The 15,450-nt window shown below is 41.4% G+C and overlaps 2 protein-coding genes across 3 annotated transcripts in view; both read right to left on the reverse strand.

Annotated features, from left to right (window-relative positions):
- Window positions 1-3,021: 3,021 nt before the first annotated feature.
- Window positions 3,022-12,521, reverse strand: slc6a14 (solute carrier family 6 member 14). The gene is made up of 15 exons (XM_030375663.1): window positions 12,375-12,521; window positions 7,952-8,111; window positions 7,670-7,801; window positions 7,270-7,425; window positions 6,914-7,016; window positions 6,659-6,791; window positions 5,969-6,109; window positions 5,723-5,858; window positions 5,423-5,515; window positions 5,196-5,321; window positions 4,886-5,004; window positions 4,620-4,719; window positions 4,409-4,518; window positions 3,644-3,811; window positions 3,022-3,427 (listed from the first exon to the last, which is right to left on the reverse strand). Exons 1-15 carry the CDS (start codon window positions 12,438-12,440, stop codon window positions 3,284-3,286), a joined length of 1,887 nt encoding a protein of 628 aa, XP_030231523.1. The 5' UTR covers window positions 12,441-12,521; the 3' UTR covers window positions 3,022-3,283.
- Window positions 12,522-14,688: 2,167 nt separating this feature from the next.
- The window catches only part of fmoda (fibromodulin a), a 4,263-nt gene continuing 3,501 nt past the window's right edge, over window positions 14,689-15,450 (reverse strand). For both annotated transcript variants that reach the window (XM_030375993.1, XM_030375994.1), the window contains exon 6: window positions 14,689-15,450. This exon is cut by the window's right edge and continues 336 nt beyond it. The gene's annotated coding sequence lies outside the window, so the exon portion shown is untranslated.

The raw sequence follows: 15,450 nt of genomic DNA on the forward strand, positions 1-15,450 counted from the left end.
GAAAAAGCTACCAGAAAGGCTTGCCTGTCTGGCAGCCTTATTGGATACATTCACACATGTTTATGTATTCACACAAAAGGTTTTCACACATTCACATATGGAGCCCTATCTTGTATCCGGCGCATTTGACTTAATCACTGGTGCATGTGTCGTTGCTAGTTTGCAACTGGCGCAGAGCGTTCTTTTCCCTCCTGCGCCACGCATCGGCAAATTAGGGAATGATCTTGCGCCCCAAGGGGCGGTTCGGCGAAAGGAGGAGGCGTGTTCTGGCGCAAACGTTCCCTGGTGCTATTTTGCAGTTTCAGAAACCACTTGCGCCACAAACCAGGAAATACCTGGTTTAAAGTCAGTGGCGCGTTGTTCAGATGCTATTTTAAGGGTGCATGCATAATGTTGCTTGTGCACCTCGCGCATACACTTTGCTTCTCTCATCTACCTAGCCACACATTCTTGGTAAATTATTTGGGAATGATCAGCTGATACAGCGGTAATAAGTTGTACTTTTAAATCAATGCATCTGCAAACACCGTACAGCAAACACATATTTTCTTGACACAGACATCGTGTACAGCAAACACATATTTTCTTGACACAGACATCGTGTACATGCCCATAACTTTTAGGATTGATGATTGATTTGATCGTGAGAAAACATTATTTTACCGCGAGTGTTAAAAAGAATGAATGAATGTAGGCTGCGTGTGTGTATGTGTAAAATAATTAATGAATGCGCACGCGCGTGTGTGCATCCATCTGTTTAAACACACGCAAGCTAAACACGTAACGCATAATACAGTCCATGGCAATGTATATTAACGGGGGACACATGCATATTAGGAACACAAGTCGATAATAGCATACAATACTGATAAGAAACAATGTTTATAATGTATTGCGTATATCATTAAATAGAACCACAGTTACCGCATATCATATGTTATATCATGTATCAAGTTTTCTTTGCCGAAATTTATTTGACAGTCCTTGACAGTCCTCAAATAAGAAAACCTTATTACCTTATTACCATGTGTGAATTAGGCCATATTATTTGGCCATAAACTTAGCCATTTGAAGTTTGAAATCCTTGTGCAAAGGGTCGGCTTAGCTCAGGAGGTAGAGCAGTTGTCTTGTAACCGAATGGTTGCTAGTTTGATCCCCAGCTCATGCAGCTGAGTGTTGATGTGTCCCTGAGCAAGACACTTAACCCTAACTGCCCCTGACGAGCTGGCCGTTGATTTGTCAAGATGTGTTAACTATTGTAAGTCGCTTTGGATAAAAGTGTCTGCTAAATGCCCTAAATGTAATTGTCCATCTGTCTCATCAGAGACTGCAGACGTGTCAATATGAATTCATCAGATTCAAACGCTCTCATGGCCTCTCAATGGTTTATTGCACGTAAGGCCCAAAACACACCTACAGGTAATTAGGCTACTTCAGACCAACCCTATTTAGATTTGCGCTGGGCGTAAGAGTAATTTTTTCCGCCTGTAAAATAGCGACATCGCCGTAGAACCGCCCACAAAGCTACTTGCGCTTGGCGCTTCTCACTTGCGTTTCAGAACGTTAAAATAGGGCCCATGGTGTTACACAGCTACAATGCTTTTGAAATAAACCGGTACCAAAAAGAGTCACAATTCCACGTTACCATTCCTGCAGACATGTTGCTGCTCGCGGACTTCATGCTCGCATAGAACGACCACTGCTGATCATACCCGCAAAAGAGACTTTTGTTTGACCCCCTAATCCTATGTGGTGCCGCCCCTGCCCTCAACCCTCTGATGTTCTCTTCTCCCCTCCCTCACTGCTTATTCAATATAACTGAACCTCCCTCTCTCGCCAATAACTCATATTATGAGTTATTATGGAGCTTTGACATATTGGATATGCAGGCCTACGTTAGATAGGCGGTACCTAAATCTAAATTAAAAAAGGGTACTTATTCATCACCATTATCCCATATGTTGCTGAGAAGATAAACCCTACAAATCGAAATATGTAGAAGTACAAGTTGATGAGCCAGTTGTGGCTCTATGCTCACAAGTGTAGTCATGCTATGATTGGTTGAATCAAAACTATAACAGATAGGTCTAGAATAGTCAAGTAGGCCTAATAAGGTACTTGAGTAGCCTAAATGTACCCCTGTGCCAAAAAAAATAGAAAGCTTTAGATTTATGTAAACAGAACACACAAAAATAACCTGATAGCTGGATACGCAAGTCTAGTGAATTAGGCCAATTCATTACAGCAATACAGCGCAGGTGTTTTGCCTACCTGGTCCGCAACAGCATGATTTCTGAGAACTAAATCCCAAGAATACTAGAGTCCCTTTTCCCCCATTTATTTGAAACTTTTTTATCTTTGGTTTGCGTTCATACGGTACCGACGGGGGCTATTTAAAGTTTCGCACTCGACCAATGGTCACCTAGAATTGAGAGCGACCAATTGCTACGCTGTTCCATATTGGGGCGTAACGCGGGAAGACGTCATCCCGTTTCTGAAATGAGCATTTGCTTAACCGTCACCATGTTTTAAATTGATTGATATCAGCAACAATGATTGACCTGATTGGGTTAAAAAATATACATGAATTAGAGAAGGGGAGTTACGTTTACAAAAGAGCCTTAAATAATAAATAAGTTGCAAAAACAAAATAACAGAAAAATAGGGTTAGGGATACAGTACATTGGTTAGGGTTAGGGTAATAGCGGTAAACGCAGAGATCGTTTGTATGGGAGGCAGGGGCGATTCTAGGGAGTGTGGGGGCCCTAGGCAGAGGATTGTTGACCGGGGGGGGGGGGGGGGGGGGGGGGGATGGAGCGATTGTTGACGGGGGAGGGGGGGGGGGTTATGGAGCAATTTTTTTTTTTTTTTTTTTTTGGGCTCTAGGGGGCCCCCTAGTAGTGGCCCGGGGCCCCAAGCAATTGCGGGGCTCCAGGCAATTGCCTGGTATGCCTAATGGGATGCAGCGCCTCTGATGGGAGGAGATCCAGACCTTATCTGCAGAGAAAATGAAACATGAGGTTGCGAGAATCGTCTTTTATTAGTCTACTAGCCCCACAACAGAACCGCCAGTAATCTTTATTAAATAGAGAATTATGCAAATGTGATATATGGTTGGTTACATTATCAATTTATTGATTAAAAAGTGAAAATATACACAAATCTTTGCATCTAAAGTGCTCATATTTTTAATGGAGGCAGCAAACCGAGTCATGCAACTTTTCACTAATAGCTGACAGGATATGCACAAACTAGCAAGCATAGACAAACAAATAAACAACAGTCATGAGAGGCAGCATGTGCGGCAGGATGGTTCGTCATCAACCACGTTTCCTGTGTGGAAGCGCTCTTGTGAATATCGTTCACCTCGGTGGACGTCCAGGTAGGGATGCCAATCCTCAGAGGGAGAGCACAACAACCTCAGTCTCTGTGGGCAGAAGCAGGATTCAAAGTGTGGACTGATCGTGGGCATGCACGCAAGTACACACTACATGTATTCAAGCAAGAACCGATAATTGCAAAAACATTCTGTGCATTCACACTGACACAAACAAATGCATGCCCGCATGCATGCACACACGGACACATACACAGGCAGACACACAAAAAACAAACAGTGAAGAAGTGATAAACACACACACACCTTCCTGAAACTTCCCTGTGCTCCTGCCAGTTTGTACAGGGCAGTGGCAGGGATCAGGACAATGCAGAAGACAGCCATGCACCAGCCAAGGTCCAAACCCCAGGCAGGGTACTCTACTGTTCCATAGGTGGGAGGTATGGACATAGCCAGAGACAACACCAGGATTATCTAGACACAGAGGCAGCAAAGTCAGGGTCAGTGCATAAGGAATAAACCACGACAGGGTGGTTTATTCCATGTATACCATATTTACCAATAATAATTAGATATTTGTTAATTTCACCCATAACATTAATGTTCTTTTTATTGACTTAATCAGCTGAATAAAATTTAGTTCTGCAGCCCTTTGAGAATATTGTTTTGGAATTGTCAAAGGAAAATGTTAAAAGGTGTCAGGTTATGAAAAACAATGCACGCCCTTGGAATGTTATTGACCAATCAAAGTATTTAACAATGCTCTGGTATAGCTTTACTTTACTAGTCCTTTCACTTACCAACCAAGTATTAACCAGAATTATTCACTGCCTAACAATCATTTAGCTTGAACTGAATATACTATGAATATACTGTATAATAACTATTGGCCATTTTTTATTCCATAAAGAACAGACATCTTACAAAAAGAATAACATATAAGCTGTCATGTGACACAGTGTAAACTGGAAAGTCTGGTGCTAGTTCATCTGCCTTACGATTGGCGGACAAAATATTCTTTGTTTCCAGGGTTTTGGGTCATTTTCAGAGCGTATGTAGGAGTGCACTTACAAGTGTGACGAAGGGTGTGACGAAGTACCAACATAGTCTCCAATACAGCCAGAACCACACACTCTTAGTCCCGATCATCATCTCAATGTCTGTAATGAAGCGACGGCCACCTGAAACGACATCGTTAAAGACATGCAAATACAATCTTGTAAATGTGTGAATATCTCAAAGATTACGAAAAAAATATTTATATTATATTTCACATATTTACCATAAATGTAGAATATGCCAAAAACTTCTAAAAACCCAATAACTAGCACGACCCAGCCAGCAACAAAGTGGTCTATTAGCGTCACCCAGTATATTCCTGCCTGTAAACACACATAAATACACACACACACACACACACACACACACACACACACACACACACACACACACACACACACACACACACACACACACATTGTGGTTAAGAACCTAAAGCTCAAAATGCAAAACAACAGTAGAAGTGGTGAAATGTTTCAGAAGACGAACCTGTGTAACACATGGAAGTCCCAGCAGAAACATAAAGGCACATGTGACTATTGCGATTAATGCGCGTTTCTTTTCTATGTATTTAGGGAATGCATCATGCAGGCAGGTTGTTATCAGCTCTATAAATGGATATGGAGAGAAAAGAGAGACATTGACAACACAAAAGAGAAAACAAAACGATGTACACATGACGTACAAACAAATAAAATAAGAATTTGCAAATTAATGCGAAAATATTTGGCTTATGAATATGCCTTGTGTAAACATTAATGCTGGGATTCCAAGAGGACAATGTCAATCTTAAACTCACCCATGCCAGCAAACTGACTGTCAAGACCCAAAGTGAAGAGCATTAAAAAGAACAAGATGGACCATAAAGGTGAAATTGGAAGGTTAGCCAGTGCAGCTGGATATACAATGAATGCCAGACCAAATCCTGGGCAAGGATAGAGAAACCAATGATTGACGAGACTTGCAATGGCCAATGGTGATGACATTGTGTTACTGTGTAGAGTGCATTGAACAGCTCTGTCTCACCTTCCTTGGTCACCTCTTCAATAGGAATCCCATAGATGTGAGCCATGTACCCCAATATAGAAAAGATGGCAAAGCCAGCAAAAATGCTTGTGGCTATATGAAATGAAGATGTTGAAAGTAAGTTATGTACTTTTTCATTCAAAGACAAATTATTGCCAAATGGAGATTATCTGCTTGACTATGTGCGGGAGTCATTCAGTAATTACCCCTGCTTTACTCCTGATCATGTTTTTTTGCACATTTTCATTCATATTTTTCATATCACTAGTTTGAATATACAACAGAATAATTTTCTCCTACCACAATTAATAATGCATATTAGAAAGGTGTCCACAACCAAGTTGTTCTGAAACTTGTTGTACGAGGACAATGCTGTGACTCCCCCGAATCCAACAGACAGTGAATAGAAGATCTGAGTGGCAGCATCCCTCCACACCTATAACATACACACAGGTAGAATCAGGTGAGCAAAAGTTACACTTCCCGCAAAATATATATTGGTGTATTACCCAAGTGGCAGTTAAGAGGAGGAGGACCGGGTCTTACCTCTATCTCTGCTAATTTAGTCAGATTAGATTTCGAGCCAATGTAGAAATCGATTCCATCTTTGGCGCCCTCTAGTGTCAGACCCCTGATCAGCAGGATGGTTAGCACCACATAGGGGAATGTTGCTGTGAAGTACACAACCTAAGGGAAGCATGATATCAGAGCATGCAGAATACAAAACTAAGCATTCAATGTAAATATTAAATATGAGTTAGACACCATATGCAAAGCCTACATAACACAAGTAGAAATATCAGAGAGCTTTTCCAATAATGAGGTATTTTGTGGGCTAGACCCTCTGGAAAAGTCTTCAGGCAACCGGTGCGTCTGGTTTGATGGTGAGTGTGGACAATACCTACATGAACATTTCTATACAAAATCAACGTTTCATGTCGATCAATCAAATGGAAGTTTGCCTAGGGTATAGGTCATTTGAATGTGTCACGTCCGAGATTCGTGGTCATTTGAAGGTTATGGTAATATCCAATATTGCTTTGGGTTCGAAATAATCTAGGATCCAGCATTCCTACTATGTTGCAGCAGTACTTCTGGGCGGAGACGGCACATAGCTTGGGCCAGAAACCAAAAACCACAGGGGCTGGAGACACACCTTGTTCTTGTTTAAGTCCCTGCTCACAATGCAGATCTTTTCACCTGTGCTGAATTTGCGTTGAATCAAAACATACTCACTTTTCCAGAAGACTTGATTCCTTTCAGCAGGACTGCAGCAATGATGATGGAGCTCAACAGCAGACAGAGGGCCAACTGCCAGACTATCGACCCCGTCTCACCAAGCCCACTGGATCGTTGCAGGACCACCTGACTGAATGGAAGGAGAGACGTTTGAGAGACGTTTATTCGATTAGATTTAGTTCTATAATGGAAATACGAAATTCGGATTCAGTATTAGTCCTTTGTAGTCGCATATATATGCTACACTCTTACTCCCAGTACTGCTCAGTGAGACTCGTGGTGATGTTGGAGGTAGTGCAGGAACGGTTTTCCCTGGTCCAGTTAGACACTGACATGCTGGTTACATTGACAGCCACTAGAGGGGGAAGAGAAGGCCGGCAAATGAGTGAGTGAGGCTTTCAGTTACAATTAAAATGCTGTTCATATCTTCAGAGCATACATAATATGTACATGTTTCATACATACAGATATATAAATAAAGGTGTTATTTGAAGAAGAATTTAAGGAACACACAATCAATTTGCAGACACATCTTCATAAAATATGAGCTCTATTTCACTATTTCTGAATGGTATCAGGGTAGAAACAAAGTCTAACATAATGAGTACCATGTTGTGGGCTGGTGCAGTTCACACCATCCAAGACGTTAGTCCATGGGAGGGGATACTGGAAGGATGCAAATAAGTAATATAAAGTGTAGGAGAGGATGACCCCATAGTATATGGAAACCATCACGTTCCCAATCAGCCCCGCCATGCCAACCCCTGGAGAAGAGGAGGGAGAATATAAACATCTGGCATGCTGAGACTTCAACAGACATTACAATGTGGCTTGTGTTGAAGGAGAAGTCTTTCTAGCAAAGTAATTAACAAGGGGATGCTTTTTCTACATTTTATTCAGATACTGTTGTACCCTCATGAAGATACCAAAAGGTCTATAGTGATCGATTTAATGATCTATTAATCTTAATTCTGCAGGTCATTCAGAGAAGGTAAGCATTGGGTTTACCCTGGAGCAGCGGCACTGCGCTCCATGTGTTAATGGGTCCCTGGCTGCAGAACTGCCCCAGAGCGGTCTCCAGAAAGTAGAGGGGAACCCCAAGACAGATCAACATGATAAAGTAGGGAATGAGGAAGGCCCCTACAATGAAAAACACAAAGAAGGGCCAACGATCACAGAGAAGAAAAAACCATACACAAAGCACAACAAAATACAACAAATACAACAAAATACATGTATTCATTTGTGCTATTCAGTTATTAGTCTAAAAGGAATTAGATAAAAAAATACCTCCTCCATTCTTATACGCCAAATATGGAAACCTCCAGATGTTGCCAAGGCCAACAGCCATACCGATCATGGAGAGAAGATACTCCCTCTTATTGGTCCAATTGCCTCGCACAGTATTTTCATCCTCCTCTCTCTCACTGTCATCACTGCCAGAGATATCCTGTGAAGTGCAACAGAGATGCATATGCAAGTCAAACCTTGTTAATGTAATTAGTATTACTTTCATCATTATTCATAAGAATGAAATACTATCAATGTTATTGATATTGATTCATAAGAATGAAATACTATCAATGTTATCCTAAGTTCTTTGCTCCGCAGTGCTGCACGCCCGAGGCTAAGAGAGGATCATGAACTCTAGCAATGTCTGTGTAGGCAACTCAATTTCCTGTCTCTTACTTCCTATCACTTCCCCTGTGCATGCAGCTAACAGAGCGAGAAGCATAAGAACATGACAAGAATAAAAATAACAAAGACAAGGAGAATAATTTTTTTTTTCAAACAAAGTAATTGTCAAAGCAATATCCGAAAGATGTACATGTCTAGGGAACGGAAATCTCCCAGTGGCGTCTCTGGACCTATTCTAGGGGGCTTAAAGCAGTCTTTCTCAAGTTGTATCAAGTGGTCCGCAAGAGACCCCTAGTGGTTGACGAGTACATTAAGATCCAGTTTTATACGTTTTTGGAGCTATACAGCTATTCAAATGAATAAAGGTTGAATAGTCCATCTGTCCATTGGGAAACGCCCTATATGTGCGTCAAAGCTGATTTCCTTAGGGGTAAAAGTTGCTTAGGGCAGCAATAACATCCTCCTTTGCTGTGGTATTTTCTGCATAATTTCTTCAAGTTTAAGCCTCAACAAATCAGAGCAAACTGTAGCTGGGACATTGACCTTAAAAATGAAATTATTCCACTCCGAGTCTGTCCTGTCATTTTTGGGTTTTGGGAGAATGTGCACATGGAGCTTCACCGTCCACACAGACACACTTGTGTTACACTTTATGTGTCCGGAAGACCTAACCCTCAATCAGACGCCGGCATGAAATAAATCGCTGCTCAGGCGGAGCTGCCCCATGTGCCATAGAGTTATACTATGTGTCAGGGAAGCCTTACCCTCAGACAGGGTATTAAATGAATCACTGCTTAGACAGCGCTTCATTATCCACACACACTCGCGTTATAAGTGTCCGAAAAGCCACTTTCCCTTGCAAGCCTCATTTAACCGCTGCCCAGACGGAGCTCCACATCCTCCAGCAGAATATGTGCAGTGTTTGGACTGGTAGCGGGTGTTCACCTGAGAGGGGGGAATCATGCTCATCTACCTGACAACGACGCCGAGGCCGGGGGCGTTTCAAAACGGACTGTTCCAGTAAAACTGTTCGAACAAAACTTCAGAACTAGGCGAAAAAAACATGGGGACTATCCGATTGCAGATTCTATCCTCTACTAAAGTCGTAGTTAGTGAAAGGGCCAGGAATAAGACATTTTCCATAGGTCAGTGACTCTCAAACTGTTCACAGGCTTTGTGATATTATAATTTAGTCATGCAAATCTGCTGCAAAGGAACAGCATCGTGCATTTATATTAATATCTCCATTTAGCGTAACATACTGTCGAAGTAGGCCTATTTGTTCTTGGATATTTGGGTAGTTAGGTGGTCCGTGAGGTTCTTTTGTCTGAAAAAGACACATAAAAATATCTAAAAACGACCAGACTCAACTTTGTTGATTTGTGTACCTACATTATCATAATTGTTTCCAACAATGTTTAAAGCCAGAGGACCACAGAGATTTTGGCAGGCCAAAATCCTGAATATCATCAATCATGAGTTCACCGATCAGTATGAGGGATGTGCGAAATACCCAATTTACTTATTCACAGTTTTGAAATGTGAGACACCCCCGGTTTAATGTGTTGTAGTTAGGCCGCTTTTAAGGACAGGGTCCTTTGTAATTTGTGTAATTGTCTAGAGATATTGACCAAACAATTGCTCAATAGAGAGTGAAAGCTGCCAGACAGCTTCGACTGGAAGTACTGCTTCTCGGTTGAATATCCAATATCTTTCGAAAACAAAAAATGTAACATTTTCAACTCCCCCGTCAGCTACCCCCACAAGGAGAATCTAATTCTGGAACCCTGAAATGTGTACGGTAACATTATGAACTTATAACAATGTTTACCATGTTCATGAAGTTATTTTTAGTGTGATTGTCTTGAGCACAGTACTGGGCTACCCCACATTGGTTTATCTAAGGCTCTTTGGGTACTCGACTCATCTAATGGTTAGCAAACAGAGAAGTTATGATCTGGTGTGGTACACTGCTTAATTTGCCCGCTCGATCGCAAAGGCTGTTCTGGTAGTTTGTGTGACATTCCAAAAAAAAAAAAGAAGTTGTTTCAAGACCTTGATTTACTCAAGAAATTCGATACATTTATGTGCTATCCATTTAGGGAAAATGTTGAGGTTTATTTACTGCAGCTGTTTTTTTTCAGCGCTGTTTCACCTGAACCAGCTGCAGTGGAGGATGAGATTCCAGGGCTCAGCGACCATTTTGGAACTTACTCACAAAGGAATTAATTATTTGGCTTTACTTATTTATGCCAGTCAGCCTTTTCCCACATGAAGATTATTAAGTCTAAATACCGTTCCACCATGGCTGATGGTAATTTGGAATCCTGCTTGAGACTAGATACCAGCAGCAACTCTCCGGACTATGCAACCTTGGATGACTCCATTCAGTGCAAATCATCAAAATACAGAAAAATTAATATTTGTTTTGCATCTTTTAATGTAGGTATATCTTTTTGACCTGGATATTTTGAAAGTAGCTTGGCACCCCTGTCCCATAGCCTCTCTTTGTTGAACAATTGGCAGTTTGTGATACCTGGGTGAGGTAGGCCCTGTGAGGTCTGTTGTTGGACTGTAAGTCAAACAAAGGGCCATTTGGGGATAGAACAACAAAACCCTTAGTTACTCCATTGATCAATTAATTTAAGAACAATACGGTACATAAGAGACAGAGGTCTGGCAGAGAGGAGGATGAGATGAAGGTGAATCCACATAGATGGTTCGATCAACTCCTCAAGAGTAATGGGGGAATAGAGACAGATTTTTGGCCGGAATCAACTAAAAGTGGGGGTCAGAGAGGGGGATCTAGCTGGGACAGGTGTGAGGGCTATGGTGATATCATTTTACGAGGCAAAAATACTGAATATTTGTGTATTGCGCTACACAAGACGCAATTCGTCTACTGTGGGTTGCGCATAATAAAGTCCAATAAAAAACCCTATATCCTCATCATTCATTGGTTGTCTTGCTTCCTATGGAATCAAATTAGGGTCAAAGTATTGTAACTGTGCCTTATTAAAGAGTCCAATATTATGTTCATCTGGCTATTCAGGTGTAAGCGTCCAATGTGGGACAAAAGTTTAGTACAAGACCCGTAGGTTTGTACTAGTAGATTTGACCTGTAGCTTTAAACTTAACTTGGGTAAAGTGAGTTCTGTACGAACACGTTTTACAAACAACTTATGCACTTTAGCTGCAAACCTTTTTGTAGGTACAAACCTTTGATGTGTAAATCTATTTGTTCCAAATATATTTCACACATTCAAACATTTGAATATATTCACATAATGTTTCCACACATTCTCACATACACAGTACTACTAGATCTAAAGTAATTTTTACCCTAATTTGATTACCTTCCTATTTTTGAGCGCCTACTTCATCGTAGGAGGAATTCTGGGCAGAATGAGTTCGGAAAAATCATTCATGAGTATTTTGACGTTTGAATATTGACCTTGTTCATACACCTGGTTCATCATTCGTTCACTTTCCCATCCCTAGTGCGTTGGAGAGGCTGCTTCTGCCCCAATACAACGCAACAGAGTGGAGTGTGGTGCATCCACTAAGACAAGATGGGTCTTCTGCAAAACCGGCTGAATTCAAATGAGCTACAGTTAAAAATGTGTATGGATTTGAGCCCTACGATTCATAAGTATAGCAATAATTGATCAGGAAGTCACACTTGTACGGTTTGGTGATGAGTTGTTGTAAAGGATCATCAGGTTTTCTTGTAGCCTGCTCCAAAACATGTATTTGCGCTAAAATTCCAGCAGAAGATGTTGCTGCTCGCGGACTTGTGGCTCGTACGGTTGATCCTACCCGCAAATCCCCCAATAGAGGGTTTGCCCCCCGAACATATCTGGTGACGACCCTGCCCTCAACCTTCTGATGGTCTCTGTCCTCCCTCTCTCGCGCGGCTAGAATAAATGTGCCAAAGTCGAACAAAGAGTTAGATTTATGGGAACAGAACACACAATAATAACGTAATAGCTGGATACACAGGACTACTGAATTATGCGAGCTATTCACAGCATTAAAGCGCAGGTGTTTTGTGGGCAGGTGTTTTTTTGCTTACCTGGTCCGCAATAGCTTGATTTCTGAGAACTATGTCCCCAGAAGAGTGGATTATTTTTTCCCCCATTTCTTTTAAGATTTGTTATATTTGTTAGTGTTCATACCGACGAGGTCAATGTCAAGTTTCGCACTTCAAAAATACGGACATGGTATATGGTCCCTCAGAATTGAGAGCGACCAATGGCTACGCTGTTCCATATTTGGGCGTAAGGCGGGAAGACGTCCTGTCGTTTCCTGACGCGAGTATTTGCAAGCGCGTGCATTAATCTTGCTGCCATCTTTTGAACAGCAACACCGTTGACGTGGTTAATAGATGTTATGGATAGTGAAAAAATGAATTAGACAAGTGGAGTTCAGTTTACAAAAGGGCTTAAAAAATAAGAAAGTAGTATTATGTCAGTCAGATGTATATGCAACTATCTTATAGGCTGTATTTGGGCTTGTTTGTCACTACAGCAAACCATTCAGATGGTGTTATTAGAAGTAGGGTTGAGTCATCCCAGTAGCTGACTACAAAGGATGGTAAGGTAGCCCCTTCTCTAATCAACACTGTAGTTCTGTCTATTATGGCGATACATACAATTCTTGCTGCGTTGTCCTGGTGTGGACACAACGTGTGATGTTGGCAACTCATGTCGGATGTGCAATTTCAGTAGGTATCCTGTTAGGGTAGGGTTAAGGATAGTGGTAGGGTTAATGTTAGTATCTGGGTTAGGGTTATAGGGTTAAGGTAAGTCATAGAATTAGCGTTAGTTATTGTGTTGACAGAGTTAAGGTAAGTCATAGAATTAGCGTTAGTTATTGTGTTGACAGCCTAAAGGATACATTTAAATCAATCAACAGCAACAACAAGCTAGATTCCCCATCTGTGACGGTGACCAGGTAGTTGGTATTTGGGCGGTTTGGTTTTGGGAAAGTACAAAGTTAAGCAACCTCCTTCCTATTTGTATCTCTCAAACAGCTACTGCTGTTAATGACAATATGCGCTCATGTTATTTAAGTCAATTATGCACATCCCATTTGGTTATCTTTCTTGAATGACATCATTAGCTCATATTCACCGCAACCTCTTCTCTGCAGGCACTTATTCCTGGCTCACCAAAAACCTGACACACAAGTCGGATCGCTCCACCCTCTAACTGCTCTGTCTCACAGAAAGACACACACGCGCCCGCGCACGGACGCAGGCACACACACACACACACACACACACACACACACACACACACACACACACACACACACACACACACACACACACACACACACACACACACACACACGTACAAACACACACACACACACACACACACACATACACGCACACACACACACACACACACACACACAAACACACACAATTTATATTAGAAAGTGCACGTCTTTCTAGCGCACAGGATGATATGACTCTTGCAAAAGATAAAAACCATTATTTAAATTATAGATCAATGACAGTCAGCCGCCTCCCTTGTAGGATATTTGTTCGCTGTTGTTTGCACTCCGATCCTTAAGGGTTTGTGTGTGTGTGTTTGTGTGTGTGTGTGTGTGTGCGAGAGAGAGAGAGGGAGACAGAGGGAGACAGAGAGAGAGAGAGAGAGAGAGAGAGAGAGAGAGAGAGAGAGAGAGAGAGAGGGAGAGATCCTGCGTAAGTGTCACTGGGGGCTAAGCCCCTCAATGACATACGTTCAGCAGTACAGTCACAGGCCACAGCAGCATGACAGGGGCTCCTCCATGGTGCTACTTATCTCCAATGGTCAGCATCCCACAAGAAGAGACAATGACAGCACATGATGACGATGTCAACAAGGCTGCTACTGAATCAGAAAATGTAAATACACACCTGACGAGACAAGGGTCAATTCTCACTTGCATAAGGCCTTTTTGAAGGGATTTAGTCTTGGTCTCCAAATTAAGATTCATGTTTTGGGACAGATTTCAGATAATTATTGTCATTTTTTTTGTTTTGATTATAATGGCCCACTCTTCAATACAAGGGAAAGGAAATGAAAACCTTCAGAGTTCACCCATCTGGCGAAGGCTATGTAAAACACAGTTCATCGTTGGCCAAGCGAAGTATAGAAGAGGAGGCTTCAGCCTTGGAGAGAGCAAACCACCGTGGAACAAGGCAACTCCACCTCGGTCAACGGAGCTTGTGGAGGATCTTTAATATCTTCAGTTAATACACCGCACTGTTATTGAATTATGTTTTTTATATTATGCCTAGAACACGTTTGTGTTTGTGTATGAACTTAAGCCAAACGTCTTCCTGGTTGCAGCAGGACAACAGCCAACAGATGTAAGAATAAAACAACAAATTGGTTTGTAAAAAATGATCTTTATTTTCTCACTAGAAATGGTAATTTCAGTTATTATTTCAACATCATTGACCTTATAAACATCAACATGATTGCATCAGAAATGAGGAAGTAAAACAATAAATGCCTCACTGATATCATCTTATAGGCCTGAAATACATTATTACCACTGCTCATTTACCCGTGTCATCTCAAAACAATGCGGTACAATGATTGTGAAATTCTATTTTTTTTTACCAAGATATAATTTTCTGACTCACCTTACATAGAAAACTGTTTTGTGCATTGTCATAATTGTCAACTGGGTGTGATGCGGAAGAGTAAGCATCAGCCACACAATTCCAGTACATGCATGGAAATATGTCATCACAGAGCGAAAGAGACACACAGAGAGCCTAATATAGAATACAGACTATCTATATTGAATGATAATGATTAAAGAAGGCATTATAATTACAAAAAAAGATGTGTCCAGAATTTCGATTATTTTAACGATCTGGACAAGTCGTAGCAAAGGAAGAAAAACATCAGTCATGAATAATCACAAAAAATGTGTAAGATAAGTGGCAATCAAAGTCTGAATAATCACACGCTCAAATTAGATTAGTGGCCGCCACAGTCTAAATAATACTGAGTCAACACATTCATATGCTACCGCCCCCTGCTGCTGGACGTGGGCGGTTACATGGAAACCGTGACACCCACATTTACGTCCCATTTTGGCTGGTCGACTCCACATGAAACGAAAATTCCACTTAAAAA

This window comes from Gadus morhua, chromosome 13 (genome assembly GCF_902167405.1).
Source record: "Gadus morhua chromosome 13, gadMor3.0, whole genome shotgun sequence".
NCBI lineage: Eukaryota > Metazoa > Chordata > Actinopteri > Gadiformes > Gadidae > Gadus > Gadus morhua.